The sequence below is a fragment of the Mesocricetus auratus genome, unplaced genomic scaffold, assembly GCF_017639785.1.
Source record: "Mesocricetus auratus isolate SY011 unplaced genomic scaffold, BCM_Maur_2.0 Super-Scaffold_15014, whole genome shotgun sequence".
NCBI classification, from domain to species: Eukaryota; Metazoa; Chordata; class Mammalia; order Rodentia; family Cricetidae; genus Mesocricetus; species Mesocricetus auratus.
In genome coordinates this window covers 58,554,233-58,574,506 of record NW_024429186.1, presented here as the reverse complement: position 1 = coordinate 58,574,506, position 20,274 = coordinate 58,554,233, and the positions used below count along the sequence as shown (strand labels likewise).

At 41.8% G+C, this 20,274-nt stretch overlaps 1 protein-coding gene across 1 annotated transcript in view; it reads left to right on the top strand.

Annotated features, from left to right (window-relative positions):
* Positions 1 to 20,274, top strand: part of Ttc6 (tetratricopeptide repeat domain 6) — a 212,407-nt gene that overhangs the window by 6,370 nt on the left and 185,763 nt on the right. Inside the window, exon 2 of the mRNA XM_040743045.1 lies at positions 7,104 to 7,985. Coding sequence (XP_040598979.1) covers positions 7,119 to 7,985 — 867 coding nt within the window. The 5' untranslated portion in view covers positions 7,104 to 7,118. The remainder of the gene's footprint in view (positions 1 to 7,103; positions 7,986 to 20,274) is intronic.

The window sequence follows — 20,274 nt, the reverse complement described above, 5'->3', positions numbered from 1 at the left end:
CCAAGTCATGACACAGAGACTTATTCATACTTATAAATGCCCGGCCTTAGCTCGACTTGTTTTTTGCCAGCTTTTCTTAAGTTATCCCTGCTATCTTTCGCTTCTGGGCCTTTTCCTTTTCTTACTTCTGCATGTCTTACTTTCACTTACTCTGTGGCTGGCTGGGTCGCTGGGTGGCTGGCCCCTGGCATCCTCCTCTCCTTGTTCTATCTTGCTCCTCCTCCTTCCCTCCTCCCAGATTTCTCCTTCTACTTATTCTCTCTGCCTGCCAGCCCCGCCTATCCTTTCTCCTGTCTCACTATTGGTCATTCAGCTCTTTATTAGACCATCAAGTGTTTTAGACAGGCAAAGAATCACAGCTTCACAGAGTTAAAAGAATGCAACACATCTTTGTATCATTAAAACAAATGTTCCACAGCATAAACAAATGTAACACACCTTCCAATATTATCCCACAACAATGGAGGGTTACTACATAGTATTAAAGGGATGATTCACCAAGAAAATATAACTACCATAAATATATAAGCACCGAATCTTCAGTACCCCAACTTCATAAAGCACACACTAAAAGATATAAAAGACCTAGTTCTGATGCAATAATACCCGTAGACCTCAACAACCCACTCTCACATCTAGATGGAACTTCCAAACTAAAAATCAGTAAAGAAACATCAAATTGTAGCAACAATCAACTGGATTTAACATATACAAAACATTTCATTTGTCATAGGGAAATCACATTTTTCTCAGCAGTGCTCAGAATCTTCCCTAAAATCGGCCACATTATAGGCTAACAAATAGTCTTAACAAATACAAAAATTGTGTTAATTTCCTCATCTCGTCAAACAGTGGAATAGAAGTATAAAATAATAACTGGCAAGACTAGCCTAAAAAATACACAAATATTTGGAGATGGAACAATACATAAAATTTTTTACTGTGCAAGGTGTTTTTTTTGGCCCCCAAAGGAATTATCCCTTCATTTTTAGATTAGCGTACAAAGTATTGTGTTTCATCATGGCATCTTTCTAAGGTTACATTTGTTTATTTATTGGGGAGGGTCATATAGGAAGCACAGTGCGCATGTGGAGGTAAGAGAACAGCTTGCTTGGGTCTGTTCTCTCCTTCCACCATGTGTGTAGTTGGCTGTTTTTACTCTTTGCTCTTTACTCTTTTCGCAGGGGGCTGCTCCTCAGTCCCAAGTAGTCACATGGAGGGTTATTCTTACTTATGAATGCCCAGCCTTAGCCTGGCTTGTTTCTGGCCAGCTTTTCTTAATGTAAATTATCCCATCTACCTTTTCCTCTGAGCTTTTATCTTTCTCTATTCTATGAACCTTTATTTACTTCTTACTCTGTGGTTTGCTGTATAGCTGGGTGAATGGCTCCTGACATCCTCCTCTCCTGCTCTCCTCCTTTCCTGGTCTCTCTTCTCATATTTATTCTCTCTGACTGCTAGCCTCACCTGTTTCTCTCTCCTGCCTTGCTATTGGCCATTCAGCTCTTTATTAGACCAATCAGGTGCCTTAGGCAGGCAAAGTAACACAGCTTCACTGGTTAAACAAATGCAACACAAAAGAATGTAACATATCTTTGCATCATTAAACAAATATTCCACAGCATAAACAAACATAACACATCTTCAATTAATATTCCAAAGCACGTGTGGGCTCTGGGGACTGAATCCAGGTCTTCAAGTCTTGGTGGCTCCTGAACCATCTCACTGGCCTTTATGTATGGTATATGTGTGTTGCATGAGTGCAAACATATGTTCCAGGTCAATGTTAAGAGTTGGTTCTCTATTTATCAAGGAGCCAAGTATTATGGAAAATGTGGAAAGATGGAAAAGCCGTTATTCTATTCTCAGTAGAATTATTCATATGATAGAATGTTTTCTTTTGCACTTCAAGGAAATTCTGATCAAAGCACAAATAGATCTTTTGTTTTAACCACTGATTTTTCAAAAGCAAACATCATTTTCATAGTATTTTTATTTTACTTGCCAGGGATGGAGCTTTTGCCAGCCGAGATAAGCCATCCTGTCTCTGGGCTTAGGAGTTTAGCAAAATTGATATCGACATGCATTTACAACTAGAGATAAATTTTACTTATGGACCTAACAGAGAGCGAGTCCTGTTCTCAGTGAATCTCTTCTCCACTGAGGCACCTTAATTGTGTATTAGAGAGGACAAGCCAGGTAAACCAATCTGCTACAGGCCTGGCCTTTGGCCCCACTGCCAGCGTAGCACTGGGAAGAGTGAGGTCCAACATGCAGGGCTCCTTTCCTTGGGTTTCAGGGCTTCCTGAAGCTTGGGTCCAATTCACCTGAAGAGTGTTCAGTATAGTTTATTTCACATAGAATCTGGAGCAGATTCTCAGAGTGCTGTCACACACCTGAAATTCCATGCTGGGGAGGCAGAGGGAGGAGGATCAGGAGAAGTTCAGTACCAGCCTGTATACACAGCAAATTTCAGGCTACTCAGGGCAATATTGTAAGAGCTTTGCTCAAAGGGGAAAAATGGATCTGGAGCAGTATTTTGGCTTCTGTGTTCCAATAGAAGTGACTACAGCCCTAAGAACCAGAGAAGAGCTTGCTTGCATATAAGTGTGCAGTTCCTGTAGGACACACTTTGGGAGCCTCTAGCAGCTGGTGTCTAGCTGGTTCTGTCCAGAGCTTCTTCCTGATGGCCTGGTGGCAAAGGAGCAAAAGTTGGGTCTTGTCCCTTTTGCTGCCTACTGCCTGCAACTTCCGGTACAAGAGGTAGGCAAGGGATGCACTTCCGAATTTGGAAAGGAGAGTGAAATTCTTGCTTTGCTTCCAAGGATTTTTAAGTATACTCTGTCACGTCTCAGAGTATGGAGCAGACTTAGCTAGCTTGGGTTATGAACAGAAAAACTGAGCCCTGCTTGCATTTCTTATTTGGGGGCAACTGTATTATTTTTCTTTGGGTGTCTCCAAACTAGAAGCAGCCTTTCTTCGCAGTCTGCCCCCAATAAAGAGAAAGACGTTTTAAAAATATTTTTCTTATTCAGTGGTGTTGAGGTGTGGCCAGGTGGGGAGACACAGGCAGCCAACTCCTTAAGCAGCCCCATAAGCCTTCAGATACCACTCAGCTTGAGTGCCAGATGGAAGCTCTTGTCTATCTAATTTTAAGCTCTATTTCCTGTTAGTTTATTTTTTGGGCCCAGTAAACAACTTTTCTCTTCAGATTTCAAGGGGAATGTACGTAGAAGTGTTGAACAGTGGGCATTTGTTTAAACGTCAGGAACAAACTAAGTGCCCAGAAGTTGGGCAGGGCACTCAGAACGGGAACGAAGAAGAGGGAAGTTCAAGTAGGACAAAGCCAGGCTCCCATCAGGTATTACAGTGCTTCTTGTCTGTGCCTTGTTCCACTTACGACTTTTCAGTTACTTGCAGATGGTCACCCTGTGAACATGACATCACTTGTGCAAACAACAAGGACAGAAGTGCTGTGAGGAGTTTTTAAATGAGGAAACTTCCTCAAAGTTTAGAACTCATTTCTAATGTTCATATTTTATGGGTTGGACAACAGACAGTAGTTTTTATTCCTTGCCTATCTCCCCCGTTTTGTTTTGTTTTGTTTTTGAGACAGGGTCTCATTATGTAGAGCAGGCTGGTCTACAATTTAGCAGAAATCCACCTGCCTCTGCCTCCTAGGGACTGGGATTAAAGGTGTGTGTTACCACGCCTTTTAGTTTTTGCTTTGTAGTACAAGCCTCTGGTATATATAGAACTGAGTTGTTCCAGGACTAGTCATCCCAGAACTCACCATTGGTGGAACTGGGTACGGAAAGAAAGCTCATTAGTCCCCAGAGGACAGTTCTGTCATGTTGCAAAGGCCTTCAGTTTAGGGTCAGCATGGCATGTTTCAGAAATGGATAAATGGAGCATTTTTTTCCTATTACCCCAGAAGTAAATGACTTCTACTAGGAAGACAACTAGGAATATGGATAAGTGGTTAACAAATAAATCTTTAAATATTTAATTTTGCATATTTTACATAGATCTTGACTATTTTTGACACAAATCAAGGCCTAGTTCTTTTCTAAGTACACAACCAATGGCTCCAGCATGATTTATTAGACAATTTTTCCTTCTATCACCAATCAGAATCTGCCTTTATAATGTACTTCATGTATCTCAGAATTCTTTCTGTATCCTTACGGCCCTAACAGCAGTGTTTTAGTTTTAGGCTTTATCTTGCAAGTCTTCATTATTGGGGCACTCCCTCACAGAGGGGCATATGTGTACACCCTCTATTTCTCTTTTCATAGTGTTTGGTAATCCCATTTATTATTTCAAATAATTTCAAAAGATTTTAAATATCAGTGTTGGATTTTTGTGTAACACGACTATCTGCTATAATTAAGGTATTTGGCTTATCACCAATGAACATTAGTTGTCTATTCAATCTTTTATGACTTTCAATTAAGTTAAAATTTATCCATGTAATGTTAGAACATTTTAATTATGCATTTATATAGATACTTACTCTTTTGGCAATTATGAAGACTTGCCATTGCATTTTAAATTAGAGCATTTGGTATAAAGGATGCCATTGGTTTCCATATTATCTATGTGATTTTAGATTCAAGTCCCTTGGGAAACATTTATATCTTTTTTTTTTTTTTGGTTTTTTGAGACAAGGTTTCTCTGCATTGTTTTGGAGGCTGCCCTGGAACTTTCTCTGAAGACCAGCTGGCCTTGAACTCACAGAGATCCCCCTGCCTCTGCCTCCCAAGTGCTGGGATTAAAGGCGTGCACCACCAACGCCCAGCAACATTCATATCTTAAATAGTTCTCTAGTGTCTACAATCTCTAATTGAATAACCAGACCTACAAAAACCAATGACATTTTGAAATTGTTTCTGCTTCATTATTTAATTGCTCTTCAAAGAACCTTGGCTTTGGATTTCTTTTGGAAATGGCTGGAGTCTTTTTTTGTTTTTTAGTTGGTTTGTTTGTAGACGAGGTCTCTATATTGGTCCAGGAGCATTCCATCTCCTCATTGCCCTGCCTCTGCCTCTTGAGTGCTGGGATTGGTGAGTGCTGGGATTGGCTTGCCTCGCTCCTCTGACTAATGATTTTATGTTTTATTTTCATCATTTTAGTTCTGTTCCTCGAGTCACTCTTCTTGGATTCCGGGGCGCCCCATTCACTTCATTTTCTTGGTTCCTTTGTTCTTTTGCCTTTCACCATTCACAATAAGCGCCCTTCAGAATCTCTCATGGGGCCTTTTCTGCTGCTTCTCCTGGCTTTCAATAATGATCTCAGCACATTCAAGATCTCAAAATTCACTTGGGAACCACAGGTATACTGCAAGGTCCCGCTGAAGACTGGAAATCGGCATTTAAAAATTATAGTAAATAATCGACATGAAATTTCCCTTTTTAACCATCTCAAAACATACAGTTGGGTGAAAAGCAAATTTTATTATGCATTTGGTTATGGCCTAGACTTCAGAGAAGTGATACGATTTATTTTTTTTCAGGTAGAATGAAACCCAGGGTCTTTTTAATGTTTGGCAAGTAACTTCCCATTGAGTTACCTCCCTCAACTACCAAAGCATCTTTTTTTTTTTTTTGGATGTACTTTTAGTTGCTCCCATTTATTTTGGATATTTAAAATTAATATGTATAATATATATGCATATATTTTTTTTCTAGGCAGGATATTGCTGTGTAGCCTTGACTGGCCCCAAACTCAATCCATAGGTCAGTCTTGGTCTCTGCTTCTACCTCCAGAGTGCTGGGTGGTTTTGGCTTTGCACCACCACACCCAGGCCCCATTTTTTTCTTGAGCATTGACTGGGTGCTATCATCTTTACCCGGTTGTGTCTGTTTCTTTCTGCTCACTTACCAGTTCCAGGCCTCAGGCGAAAGTCACCAAGCTTCTTGGTCCCCCTTTCCCTCTTTATAATACCACCATCCCCAAGTACTAATTTTATCAAGCCGCTTTTCTGTTCAAAAGCTCAAGTGGTTCCCAGTAGCTCACAGCTCAATACAAACATCTAGTGTTGAAGGCTTTGTGAGTTACCTGAGCCTCTGCCTTGTGGCTGACCAGGTCCTCTCTCTCTTCCTTCACTGTGCCACAGCAGAAGTGACACACCAAGCAGAGTTGGATGGACAAGGGAGACACCTGTTACCATCTGGAGAAGGAAGAGGCAACATCTATGAAGCCCAGAGCAGAAATTTGGCCTTTCTGTTACCAGAGCCCTCAAATTTTCTCCTGAGAATTTTTTTTTTGTGAAAATGTCCCAATTTAAACTTGCCCAATGTAATTTTACAATTTTGAGAAACTTCCAGATAATTGAAAAACATGTTTGCTGACCAGTCCAAGCCATGGGGAGGGGAGTACAGTTGGAGACCTCTATTCTCTATTATTCCTGTTACCTTAGGTTTTCTGTGCCTACACATATGGGAGTCTTGCTTGGTTGGAAGTGAGGCACAACATTACAGTCTAAAGAAATGTTAAGCTGGGCGGTGGTGGCACAAACCTTTGATCCCAGCACTAGGGAGAGAGGCAGAGGCAGGTGGGTGTTGGTGAGTTTGAGGCCAGCCTGGTCTGCGATGGGAATCCCGGGACAGCCAGAGCTGTAACACAGAGAAACCCTGTCTAGAAAACAAACAAACACACACACAACAAATGTTAAAATAAGTCCTAAAGGACATGGGAATTATCACTGAAAAAAAATTGCTAGTTTAGAACAGTGGTTCTCGACCTTCCTAATGCTTCGGCCTTTTCATACAGTTCCACATGTCGTGGAGACTCCCCCTCTGCCCCCATAAAACCATTTTCGTTGCTACTCCATAATTGTAATTGCTATTGTTATGAACCGTGTAATGTAAATATTTGTGCTTTCTAATGGTCATAGGTTACCTGCATGAAAGGACCTTCTGTCCTCGAAGGGTTTCGAGGGGTTTCATGGTTCCTGTGAAAGGCCATAGAGATAGACATAAAATTACTTGAACACAGTACGTCCTATTCTGAGACATTTTCCTCAACTGGGATTTTATTAACCTAAGTTTTGTTGAATATGTATTTATGTATATATATTGGGGTGGGGACATGTTTTACAGACCAAGTTCGTCAAGATGTCCTCCGTCCCGAAGCACTTCGGACTGACAGCCCGAGAAGAATTGTACATGTTTAAAGAGCTTGAGAAGATTCGCCACCAGTTCAAAAAGGAAAGTCCCGAATTCAAGCAGAAGTCGGCTGCCAGGTCGGCTTTGGGTGCAAACTCTGAGGATGACCTCGAAGACTTCGAAGACCAGGACGAGGAGTCTCCCCAGCCCAGCGCCCAGAGGAAGCCTTCATCCTCTAGGGCGCAGAGTCCAGGGCGCCCCGCCGCGGCCGACCTGCAGGGGGCGCCGCCGAGCACGCGGCGCGGCCCGGTGAAGCCCCGGCCCTTCTGCCCGCGGGACTTCTACCTGCGGAGCTCGGCGTTCCTGCGCTACAGTCTCTGCGCAGAGCCACCGGCCATCGGCCCGCAGGCGGGCACCGCCCGGCCCGTGGTCCTGCTGCAGCCACGCTCGCGCCTCCCGAAGCCGCACGTCAAGATCCGGGGGGAGCCGGTGTCCCGGCGCGTGTTCGTCGTGAGCCCCGCGCAGGAAGCCCGGGGGCTCGAGGTGGTCCGCCCGCGGTACCGACTGGCCAGCTCCTTGTCCAGCCTGGGCAGCGAGGCCGACGAAAGCGGACGGCTGCAAAGGCTGAGGATCCACACCCACTTCCTGCGCGAGAGCATGGGCGCATCTCGGTGGCTCAGGCCCGGGTCCAGAGGCAGCCGTGAAGGGGGCTCTACGGGCCAGGCCACCTGGCCCCTGCCGGTGACACGCTTCATCCCCACCAGCATAGAGGAGATCATCGCCTCTCTGCAGTCTGAGGCCCAACTGGCCTCAGACCAGACCATCAAGGAGCTCATCCAGAGCATCCTGGGCCAGAACTACGACCTCTCTATGGAAGTAGGTGAACTAGACTAGTGCTTCTGGGTTATACATACTCCTAGGTTATACATGCTCCTAGGTTATACATACATGTCAAGCACACGTGTATACATTCCGGGCACTGGCCGTTTTACATGGTGGCATAAGGTGTCTAGTTGGGATATTGTCTCTCCCCCAGTTGCTTGGTGACCCCATTTAGATTCCTTTCATAGATTTATATATTGTAGGAAGCTTCTACAGTAGTAGGTTTCCATATGGCTTTTTCAAATGGCCATTAGTGTGGTTGTTCCTTCCTTCCTTTACCCTTCTCTACCATCCCCCTCACTGTATAATCTTCCCGTTTTAATTTTCTCTTGTCTCTCCACAATACTATATTCTATTCCACCCACAGTTCCTTTCTATGTACCCAACCTCTGTGCTTATTCAGATGGTAGCATGCATATTGAAAGCTTAAAAGCCAACATCTGTATATAAGAGAAAACGGGATTTGTTTTATCCTGGCTGGATTACCTCACTCAGGGTGATTCTTTTCTAGCTTCATCTGCTTATGGGCTAGTTTCATCTTTTTAACAGCTGAATAATATTCCACTGTGTGACTATACCACAATTTTCATTACCCATTTATCAGTTGATGAACTTATAGGTTGTTTCCAATTTCTGGCTATTATGAATAGAGCAGCAATGAACATGGGTGAGCAAGGGTTCCTGTAGTAGGATCTAGAATCCTTTGGATATATATATATATATATATATATATATATATATATATATATGAGTGGTAACTGGATCTTGAGGTAAATCTATTCCCAGCTTCATGAAGAATTGTCACACTGATTTCCATAGTGGCTGTACTAGTTTTTGCACTCCCACCAGCAATGAACAAGTGCTTTCCTTTTCCCACATCTGCCAGCATGAGCTGTCATTTGTTTTACTGATCTTGGTGTAAGTTGAAATCTCAAAGTACTTTTATATTTTGTTTTATTTTGAGATGATAATTTAATTAAAAATGTCTGCCTTTCCTCCCTCCAGCCCTCTCCCCACATATACTTCAAATTCATGTCCTCTTTTTTTACTAATTGTTATTGTACACATGCATATGTATTTGTACATAAACATATTCTTAAATATACTCTGTTGAGTCCATATAATGATAATTGTATGTATGTTTCCAGGGCTGACCTTTTGGCACTGGACAACTGATTGGTGTGCTCTTCCCTGCTGAGGACCACCTCTTCTGCTCTCAGCTTTACTCAGTGGCCTAGAGTTCTCTGTGCAGAGTTGAGTCCTCACAGGCTTCTCCCATGCAGTTTGGAATGTTCATTCCTCAACTTTGGGCAGTCCTGTTGTTGAGACATTGTGAGTACAGTGTCTGATATTACTAGGAGACACGATCTCACAGAAATTTCCCTGAACTTCTAGCCCTTACAGTGCTTTCTTTCCCTCTTCTACAATGTTTTGTGAACCTTAGATACTGGAGTGTTTTGAAAACGTATGCTTTGGGGCTGAAGTCCACGTCTCAGCATTTTGATTGGTTTTGGTTTCTGTTACAAAGAGAAGTTTCTTTGAATGGTGAAGACTACCCTTATCTGTGGGTATAAGGACTATGTTGGTTTAGCAAATTAGTGTTGTAGGTTCTCCTCCAATAACCATGACTAGTGTTGTTGGTTCTCCTCCAATGACCTTGATTTCACTAGCTAGGTTTCCAGTACCAGACATCATGGTGTCCTTCTTCTTCTTCTTCTTCTTCTTCTTCTTCTTCTTCTTCTTCTTCTTCTTCTTCTTCTTCTTCTTCTTCTTCTTCTTCTTCTTCTTCTTCTTCTTCTTCTTCTTCTTCTTCTTCTTCTTCTTCTTCTTCTTCTTCTTCTTCTTCTTCTTCTTCTTCTTCTTCTTCTTCTTCTTCGCAGATTTTAAGTCCAATTGGAGAGCTGTTGGTTATTGCATAGGTATGTGTGCCACTGTTGCAACAAGAGTTATCAAGCCATGCTGGTCTTCAATGTGATTCATGACGTCTTCAGAAATAAGGACTTAACCTTCCACCTGTGGTAACCAAGGGCAACAGCAATAGGTTGTATGTTTTGGGAATCTCTTAGCCCTGGCCATAAACTCAAAAAAAGAGGGCTCCTCATTTCTGGTATGAAGTTTTTGTTAGGTAGTCTTTCATTCTTGGAGGGGAGCAGTATCAGGTCAAATGAGAAAGGTTCATTAAAAGTAGATATGCATATTTATACACTGAACTACATGCATCATAGTTTTTAAGGGAAATACTTAATAGCATGCTTCCTTGTGGCCTTTTCAGATATCATTACTGTTATTTTACCCATCTCCCAGTTTTTTTCTGTATTTACCTCCCTCACCTTTCCTAAGGAGCCCCTTATTTTCCTATGTCCCTGATCTGATTGCTTGTACCCTGCTATTTTCCCCTCTCTACTGCTCCCAAGTCCTCTATATTGGTGTGATGGTTTGAATCAGAGTAGCCCCCATAAGGATCATAGTTTTGAATGCTTAGTCATCAGGGAATGGTATTACTTGAGAAGGATTAGGAGGTGTGGCCTTGTTGGAGGAAGTGTGTTATTGTGGAGGTAAGTTTTGAGCTTTCCTAAGCCCAAGCTATCACAAGGGCTTTCTCTTTTCTGCTGCCTATGGATCTGGATGTTGAACTCCCAGCTACTTCTTTTTTTTTTAAACAGATATTTCTGTGATCATGGTGTCTCTTTACAGCAATAGAAGAGTGATTAAGACAACTGGCACTGGACCTGTTTTACTTTCCTAGTTTCAGATTATGTGCATATATCTGAAGATTTGGAGTTAGGAGCCTCCAATAAGAGGCATGCTGAGTCTGGGTTACCTCACTCAATATGATTGTTTCTAGTTCCGTCCATTTACCTGCAAAGTTCATGATTTTATTTTTCTTCAAAGATGAATAATATTTCATAGTGTGCATATGTCTTTTTCTTTTATTGCTGTAGAACATTTAGGTTGTTTGCATTTCCTAGCTATTGTGAATGGAGCAACAAAGAACTTGACTGTCTTATTTAGGGCTTCTGTTGCTATGAAGAGAGACAACACAACCGTAGAAACTCTTATAAAGAAAAATATTTAATTGGAGGGGGTTGGCTTACGGTTTCAGAGGTTTAGTTTATTACTGTCATGGCAGGATACATGATGGCATGAAGGCAAACATGGTGCTGGAGGGGTGACTGAGAGTTCTGTGTCTGGATTGGCAGACAGCAGGAAGAGCAGTGAACCATGGGGCCTTACTTGAGCTTCTGAAACCTCAGTCCTAGCCCCAGTGATGTTCTGCTGCCACCAAGACCATGCCTCCTAATAGTGACATGTCCTATTGGCCTGTGGTGACTGTTTTCATTCAGACCACCACAATGGCTGAGCAAATATTTGTGAAGTGTGATGCCAAATCCTTTGGGCATATGGTGAAGACTATTCTAGCTGGGTCATATGGTAGATTTATTTTTAGCATTTTACTGATTTTCTGCACTGATTTCTGCAGTCACCGCACCAGTTTGCAATCTTACCAGCAGTGAACAGGGATTCCTTTTCCCTGAAATCTCTCCAGCATTTGTTGTCAGTTGTTCCTTTGATCTTTGCCATCCTGACTGGGTAAGACAGAGCCTCAAAGTTGTTTTGACTTGTATTTCCCTAATTGCTAGGGACAATGGGCATTTTCCCTTCTCTTACAAATTCATTGTTCAGGCTCCAGGATCACTTTTTTTCCAAATGAGTCATTTTTTAAAATTCTTTGCTTCTTGGAGTGCTTACCATATTTTGGATATTAATTCTCCATTAGAGGTATATCCTGTAAATATTCTATGCCAGTCCCAGGCTTCACTGCCACACATTGTTTCTTTAGCTCTGCAGAAGCCGTTTCATGAGGTCCCACCTGTCAATTGTAGCATTAATTCTTTCGTGAATGAAGTCCTTCCTAGTCAGGAAGTTCTTCCCTAGACCCCTGTCAGGTAGGGTACTGCCTATATTTTCTTCCTGAAGTTTCAGTGTTCTATGTGTAGGCCCTTGATACCTTGGAGTTAGTTTTTTGGACCACAATAGCTATGGGTCTAATTTCTTTCTTCTGCATGTGGATATCCAGTTTTACCAGTATGATTAGCTAAAGATGCTCCCCCAACATATGTTTTGGTATCTTTGTCAGATATAAAGCTATGAGTGCTTATGTTTAGGCCCACAATTTTGTTCCATTGGCCCACATGTCTGTTGCTAAGCTAAGTCCGCATTGTTTTTTTTATTACTATGGCTTCATAATATATCTAAGATCTCTAGCATTGTTCTTTTGCTCAGGGTTGTTTTTGTTTTTGCAATCCAGGGTTGTTTGTGGTTCTATATGGATTTTGGGATAGTTTTTTTTTCTGTTTCTGTGAAGAATGAGATGGAGATTTTGATTGGGGTTGCACTGAATCTGTAAATTGCTTTTTTATATAATGGCCATTTTAACTGTAAGCTTTAGCAAATGAACTTGGGTGTCTTCACATTTTCTTGTGTCTTTATCTCTTCAGAAGCTTAAATTTTTCATTGTGCAGATCCTTCATTTCCTTGGTTAGGTTTATTTCTGGGCATTTGCTTTTTATATGAGGCTGTTGTGATGGGAGTATGTTCATGATTTCCTTCTTTTGCTGTTGGTATATAAAAGATAAGGATTTGTGTGTGTTGATTCCCTATCCTGCCACAAGGTTGAATTTATTTATCATTTCTAGAAGTTCTCTGGTAGACTTTCTGGGGTTTTTAGTGTATAGGATCGTATTATTTGCAAAATGAGATAGTTTGAGTTATTCTGTCCTCATTTGTATCCCTTTAATTTCTGTCTCTTGCCTTATTGCTCCAGCTAGTACTTCAATAACAATATTGAAAAGGAGTGGAGATAGTGGAATTCTTGCCTCATTCCTGACTTCCATTGGATTGCTTCAAGCTTTTCTCCATTTAGGATGATGTTGGCTATGGGTTTCTTGTTTATTTTTATTATGTTGGCATATATTCACTCTAGCACTTCATTCTTTAGGACTTCTATCATGAAGGCATGTTGGATTCTATCAAAGGCCTTTTCTGCATCTGTTAAAATGATTATGGGATTTTTGTCTTTAAATCCATTTATGTGGTTTATTACATTTATTGACTTATTTATATTGAACCACCCCACATTTCAGAAATAAGGTCAACTTGGTTATACTGTATAATTATTTTGGTGTACATGTGTATTCTGTTTGCAAGTATTTTAGGGTAATTTTTGAGTTCATGTTCATCGGGTAGCTTTTTTTTGTTGTGTCTTTATTTGGTTTTGGTATTACAGTGATACTGGCTTTATAGAAGCAGTTTAGGAGTCTCTTTCCTCCTCTTTTCCTTCTTTCTCCTCCTTCCTTTTCCTCCCTTTCTTCTTATCCTTTTTCTTCTTCATCCTCATTCTTTCTCCTCTTGCTCCTCTTCCTTCTCTTCTTCAGAATAGTTTAAGAAGGCCTAGCTGTAGGTATTCTTTGAAAGACTGGTGGAATTCTGCACTGAATCCATCTGGCCCTGAGCTTCTTGTGGCTGGAAATACTGCTTCTGTTTCACTAGGGTTTATGGGTCTATTTAAATATCTTATTTGATCTTGATTTAACTTTAATAGATTATATATATTAAGCAAATAATCTGTTGTAGGTTTTTCAGATTGGTGACACACAGATTTTTAAAGTTTGTTCTCATGATTATCTGGGTTTCCTCTATCTGTTGTGATATCCCCATTTCATCTCTAATTTTATTAATTTGGAACTTCTCTCTCCATCTTTTAGTTATTTTGGCTAAACATTTGTCAGTCTTGTTGATTTTTTTTCAGGGAACCAACTCTTCATTTCATTGATTCTTTTTAATTTTTTTTCTTTTTTGTTTCTATTTCATTGATTTAAACCCTGAGTTTGAGAATTCCTTGCCTTCTGCTCTTTTTGAGTATTATTTCTGCTTGTTGTTCTAAAATTTTCAGGTATTTTGCTAAGTTACTGATATGACATTTCTTCATTTTTTTGTGTGATTTTTAATGTAGATACTTAGTGCTATGAACTTGCCACTTAGAAATGCCTTCTGTGTGTCACATAAGTTTTGTTATGTTGTATTTTCACTTTCATTCAATTCTAAAATGTTTTAATTTCCTTCTTGATTTCTGTCTTGACCAATTTTCTTTTTATTTATTCTTCTCTCATATAATATGTCTGGACTGCAGCCTCCCCTGTCTTCACCAACACCCCCAACTTTATCTCCTTTCCCCCATCCACTCTTCTTCCATTTCCCTTCAGAAAAGAGAGCCTCCCAGTGATATCAACCAAGCATGGCATAACAAGATATAATAAAACTAGAGACAAACCCTCATGTCAAGGCTGGACGAGGCAATACAGGACGAGATAAGGGTCCCAAGAGCAGGCAAAAAAGGGAGAGACACCCCCCACTGTTAGGAGTCCCACAAAACCCCCAAGCTACATAACTATACCACCACACCAGGTATGTAGAGGACCTAGTGCAGACCCATGCAGTCACTGTGATTGGTGCTTCAGTCTCTGAGCCCCATGAATCCTGCTTAGTTGATTCTGTGGGTCCTGTTATCCTGGTGTCTTGGACCCCTCTGGCTCCGATAATCCTTCCAACTCCCTCTTCTGCAAGGTTCCATGAGCTCTGCCTAATGTTTGGGTGTGGTTGACTCATTTTTCATTTGGTAGTGAGCTGTTCGGTTTCCTTGAGATTATTTATCTGCTGTTGTGTCTGTTCTTGATATCCAGCTTTAATCCACGGTGGTCACATAGGATATGGGGTGTCATTTCAATTTTTCTATATCTGTTGAAACTTTGTGTACTAGTTTCAGTTTTGGAGAAAGTTCCATTAGCTGCTGAAAAGAGATATGTTCTTTAGTTTTTGTATGGAATGTTCTGTAGATGTCGGCTGGTTCCATTTGATTTATAACAATATATATATATATGCATATATATATATATATGCATATATATATATATATTTGGTTTTTCGAGACAGGGTTTCTCTGTATTGTTTTGGAGGCTGTCGGTCCAGCCTGGCCTCGAACTCACAGAGATCCGCCTGCCTCTGCCTCCCGAGTGCTGGGATTAAAGGCATGCGCCACCACCGCCCGGCTGATTTATAACAATATTTAACTCCAACATTTTTTCTACTTGAATGACTTCTCTGTTTTTGAGAGTGAGGTATTAGAGTCACCCACTATCACAATATGTGATTTTAGCTAAATAATGTCTAGCAACTTGGGTGCCCTCATGTTTAGTGCATAAATGTTGAGAATTACATCTTCTTGGTGAATTTTTTTCTCAGCATATGTTTTTATTTAAATTAGAAATGTGAATGTTTCACATGTCAGTCACAGCTCCCTCTCCCACCCCTCCTCCCTTGTCCCTCCACCAGCCTCCCAGCCCCCAACCCAATCCCCACATAATTCCTCAGGGAGGATGAGGCCCTCCTTGGGGGGGATCTCTAAAGTCTGTCATTTCATCCTAGGCAGGACCTAGGCCCTTCCCCATGTGTCCAGGCTGAGAGAGCATCCCTCTCTTTGAAATGGGCTCCCAAAGCTCATTCATAAACCATGCTAAACACTGATCTACTACCCAAGGCCCCAGTGATTTCTGTGGCCTCCTCCCTGGCACTACATTCATGGAGTCTGGATCAGTCCCCTGTTGGCCTCTCAGCCATCAGTCCGGGATTCAAGAGCTCCCCCTTATCCAGTCAGCTGTCTTTGTGGGTTTCATCATCATAGTCTTGACCCCTTTGCTCATCACTCTTCCATCTCTGTCACTAGGTTCTAGGAGTTTAGTTGTGGGTATCTGTCTCTGCTTCCATCAGTCCCTGGATGAAGGTTCTAGGATGGCATACAGGATAGTCATCAACCCTATCATCAAGGAGGGGCTATTAGTATAGTCTCTCACTATTGTTTAGTTTGCCAGTTGGTGTTATCCTTGTAGATCTCTGGAGATCTCACTAGTGTCAGCTCTCTCCTCAAGCCTATAATGACTCGATCTATTATGGTATCTCTCATCCTGCTCTCCTCTATTCTTACCTCGACTCAACCTTCCTGCTCCCCCATGCCTTCTTCTCTCCTCCTCTTATCCCCCTCTATTTTTCTTGGCTCCCTCTCCGCTCCCCCGATGTTCCCAATCTGCTCTTGCCTCATTCCACTTTCTCTGGGGTATCATGCATCTCTCTTGGGAACCTCCTTGTTTCCCAGATTCACTGGCACTGGGATTGTCGACTGACACTCCCCTGATCCATATCTAAAATCCATATATGAGTGAGTACATACCATGTTCATCTTTTTGTGTCTGGTTTACCTCACTCAGGATGGTTTCCTCTAGTGCCATCCATTTGCCTGTAAATTTCAAGATTCCCTTTTTTTTCTCCGCTGAGTAGTACTCCATTGTGTAAATGTACCACATTTTCTCTATCCACTCTTTAGTTGTGGAGCATGTAGGTTGCTTCCAGGATCTAGCTATTACATATAATGCTGCTATGAACATAGTGGAACAGACATCCTTCTTGTGTGAATGGACATCTTTTGGGTATATGCCTAAGAGTGGAATTGCTGGGTCTTGTGGTAGACTCAGACCCATTTTCCTGAGGAATCTCCATACTGATTTCCATAGTGGCTGTACTAGTTGGCACTCCCACCAGCAGTGGGGAGGAGTGTTACCCTTTCTCTACATCCTCTCCAGCACAAACTGTCACTGGTGTTTTTGATTTTCGCCGTTCTTCCAGGAGTAAGATGATATCTCAGAGTTGTTTTGATTTGCATTTCCCTAATGGCTAGTGATGTTGAGCACTTTCTCAAGTGTCTCTCAGCCATTTTATACTCCTCAATCGAGAATTCTCTATTTAGATCAATCCCCCACTTTTTAATTGGATCCTTTGGTGTTTTGGAGACTTCTTCTTGAGTTCTTTGTAAAATTTGGAGATCAGTCCTCTGTCAGATGTGGGGTTAGTGAATATCTTTTCCCAATCTGTGGGTTGCCTTTTTGTCTTGTTTACTGTGTCCTTTGCCTTACAGAATCTTCTCAGTTTCAGGAGGTCCCATTTATTAACTGTCGATCTCAGTTTTTGTGCTACTGGTATTATGTCCAGGAAGCAGTCTCCTGTACTAATCAGTTCAAGGGTACCTCCCACTTTCTCTTCTAAGAGGTTCAGTGTGGCTGGATTTATGTTGAGGCCTTTGATTCATTTAGACTTAAGTTTTGTGCATGGCAGTAGACATGGATCTATCTGCAGTCTTCTACATGAAAATACCCATTTATGCCAGCACTGGAAATGGGCCCTGGTTTTCCTAGAACTGTGGGTGGGGCAGTAGACTAGAGGGCTGTGGCTCCTGCTGCTGGGATGGAAGACACAGCAGTAGACCCCAAGCACCGGCAGCCAGTCTAGTCCTAGTTCCGTGGGTGGTGCAGGGAATTCTGGTACCTTGGCTCCTGCCGCCTCTGCCAGGTTGGAAGCTTCAGTGGCAGAACCCAGGGCCAGTCTTGGTGAAATTTTTCCCTGTGAGTAAATAGTGTCCTTCCCTATTTCTTCTAATTAGTTTTGGTGTGGAGTATACTTTGTAAGATATTAAGATGGCTATATCTTTTCCATTTGCTTGGAAAGCTTATTTTTCTATCCTTTTGCTCTGAGGTGATATCTGTCCTTGGTGATGAGATATGTTTCTTGGATCCAGTAGAAAAACAGATTTTGTTTTATAATCCTGTTTTAGTATGTATTTTTATTGGATAATTGAGATAATTAATATTGGAGCTGCAGAATGTGGCTGCATTACATGGTAAAGAATGTTAAAGAATGCAGATTCCTCATGTACAAATGAGAATACTATTTTGTTAGTCCTTCAAGGACAGAGCTCCAAATTCATTCTAATAATTGAATGCTCTACAGCTAGAATCTGTATATCTTCATTAGAAACTGAAAGTCTTCATTCTCTAAATGTAAGTGGACTTCGTGAAATATCTTATTACTTTATCAGGGTTATTGAGTGTGAGTTATGAGTGAAAATTTTCTCAACCATTTATTGCCCCATCACAATGTGCAGGATATGTAAACAAAGGGATTAATCAGCTAAATATATGAGAAGATAATAGTAGTCATGAGTCAGAATGAAAAGCAAGGGACTAGCTTCCTTTTCAGAAGAAAAAACTTCAGACATGTAGAAAACAAACAAACAAATACTAATAAAAATTGTATTCACTTAGAAGGATTCAGAAAGTGGCTCAATGTAAAAGTACTTAGCTTAGCCAGGTGTGGTGGCACACACCCTTAACCCCAGCATTCAGGAGGCATAGGCCAGGAGATCTCTGAGTTCAAGACCAGCCTAGCCTACATAGTGAGTTCCAGGCAGTCAGGGCTACAGAACTCAGAGAAACCCTGCTGCAGGGGAGGTACTTACTGTGAAGCCTGGTGATCTGTCTTTCTTAGAACCGTCTTCAGGTGGAAGGAGAGAACCAATCCCATGAAATTGTCCACTTCGCACATCCTCACACAGATTCAGTGTTCCTTCCCTATTCAGAGTGGTCTTCAGTTAACTGAAAAATGTTTCAAATAAGTTGAATCACAGGCAACGGGAGCTGTAAAAGCTACTACTCCCCAACAAATAGAATCAAGAAGAACCTTTCAAATTTCCACTCCATCTTTCACTCCCCAAATACTACCAGGCAAGGCCAGTCGCTATTGAAAATACCACCAAGCCAGCGCTATCTAAAACACATTTGGTAGTGTGCTAGTTTAAAGAACAAAAGACACCTTATGGTTTAGAAACAGACATCACATAGCGTTACACTTCAGACTCCTTCCTTCCGTCCGTCCTTCCGTCCGTCCGTCCGTCCTTCCTTCCTTTTCTCTTTCTTTCTTTTTTCTTTTTCTTTTAAAGCAGGGAGCTGCCCGTAAGATGACTAAGTGCTGTGTAGACAAGAAGAACGCCCTGCACTAGAAGTGGCTCTTCGTTATCATCTGTGCCTCCCTGCTCTTTACAGCCCTGGCTCTCCTTTTGCTGCATTCCGTTTTTCTCTCATCTCCAGGCAGCAGCACCCTTTTCACATTTTCCCTTCAGCCCAGCACCTTCCTCTCATGACACTGCTTGTCCTCTGGCCACAGTCATTTCAGCATTCCCACTGGATAAGCCAGGGTGTTCTCCTGTGGTTGGAGATGCTTAGGCATCCCCACTGGATGAGCAAGGGTGTTCTTCTGTGGTCAGCAGGTGGTGCTCAGGCATCCCCATTGAATAAGCCAGGGTGTCCTCCTGTGGTCAGAGATGCTCAGGCATCCCCATTGAATAAGCCAGGGTGTCCTCCTGTGGTCAGAGATGCTCAGGCATCCCCATTGAATAAGCCAGGGTGTCCTCCTGTGGTCAGCTAGGGATGCTCAGAACAAGAAAGTCAAAGGAGGCTGCCTGAGTGTGCTGGTGTCCTTGAATATACATTTATTTCATTTTTCCTCTGGAAGGGTTCTAGGACTTCATCTCTCTTTTGTAATGAGCATGGTCTGCCTTTGCTGTCTCTTCAACTCTTCCTTTTCTTCAGAAGATAAGTGCACTTTCTGAGCACTTCTTAGGAAACTCTGGAGTTGACAGAAGCACCAGGTTCATCTCTCATCCCAGCTGGCAAGTTTGCACAGAGTTCCTGTGCGGACATAAGTGTAGTAATTCTTCTCTTTAGAGGCTCCACCAGGTGATCAGGGATACGTAACGCTAAGTGATAGAAGTTGACAGCATTCCAGTTAGAGCTACATAGAGGGAACCCGCAACCGCTCTGTCCAGTCTGAACGTCCCCGCAACCGGAAGTAGCGGAACTCAGCTTACTTTTGAAATGTGTAAATGCATATACATTAATAAGTATGTGATACTCCTTTAAACATCTAGATACTGTGTGTACTGCTTAAACAAGTTCTTGTCTCTGTTCAAATTTGTTTATTGGGGTATAGTATAGAAATCTATTGCAACCTGGGCAGTGAAAACAACCTGTATTGTTTGAATGACACCAGGACAATCAGAAAGGAATGGTTTGGGCTCTACATGACAAATTTATTAATGCTTTTTTTTTTTTTTTTTGGTTTTTCGAGACAGGGTTTCTCTGTGGCTTTGGAGGCTGTCCTGGAACTAGCTCTTGTAGACCAGGCTGGCCTCGAACTCACAAAGATCCGCCTGCCTCTGCCTCCCAAGTGCTGGGATTAAAGGCGTGCGCCACCAACGCCCGGCAATTTATTAATGCTTTTAAAGCACTTTATTTTCTCTTTCTATGAGTATAATCAAGTAAATTTATGTTATTTTTTTCAAGAC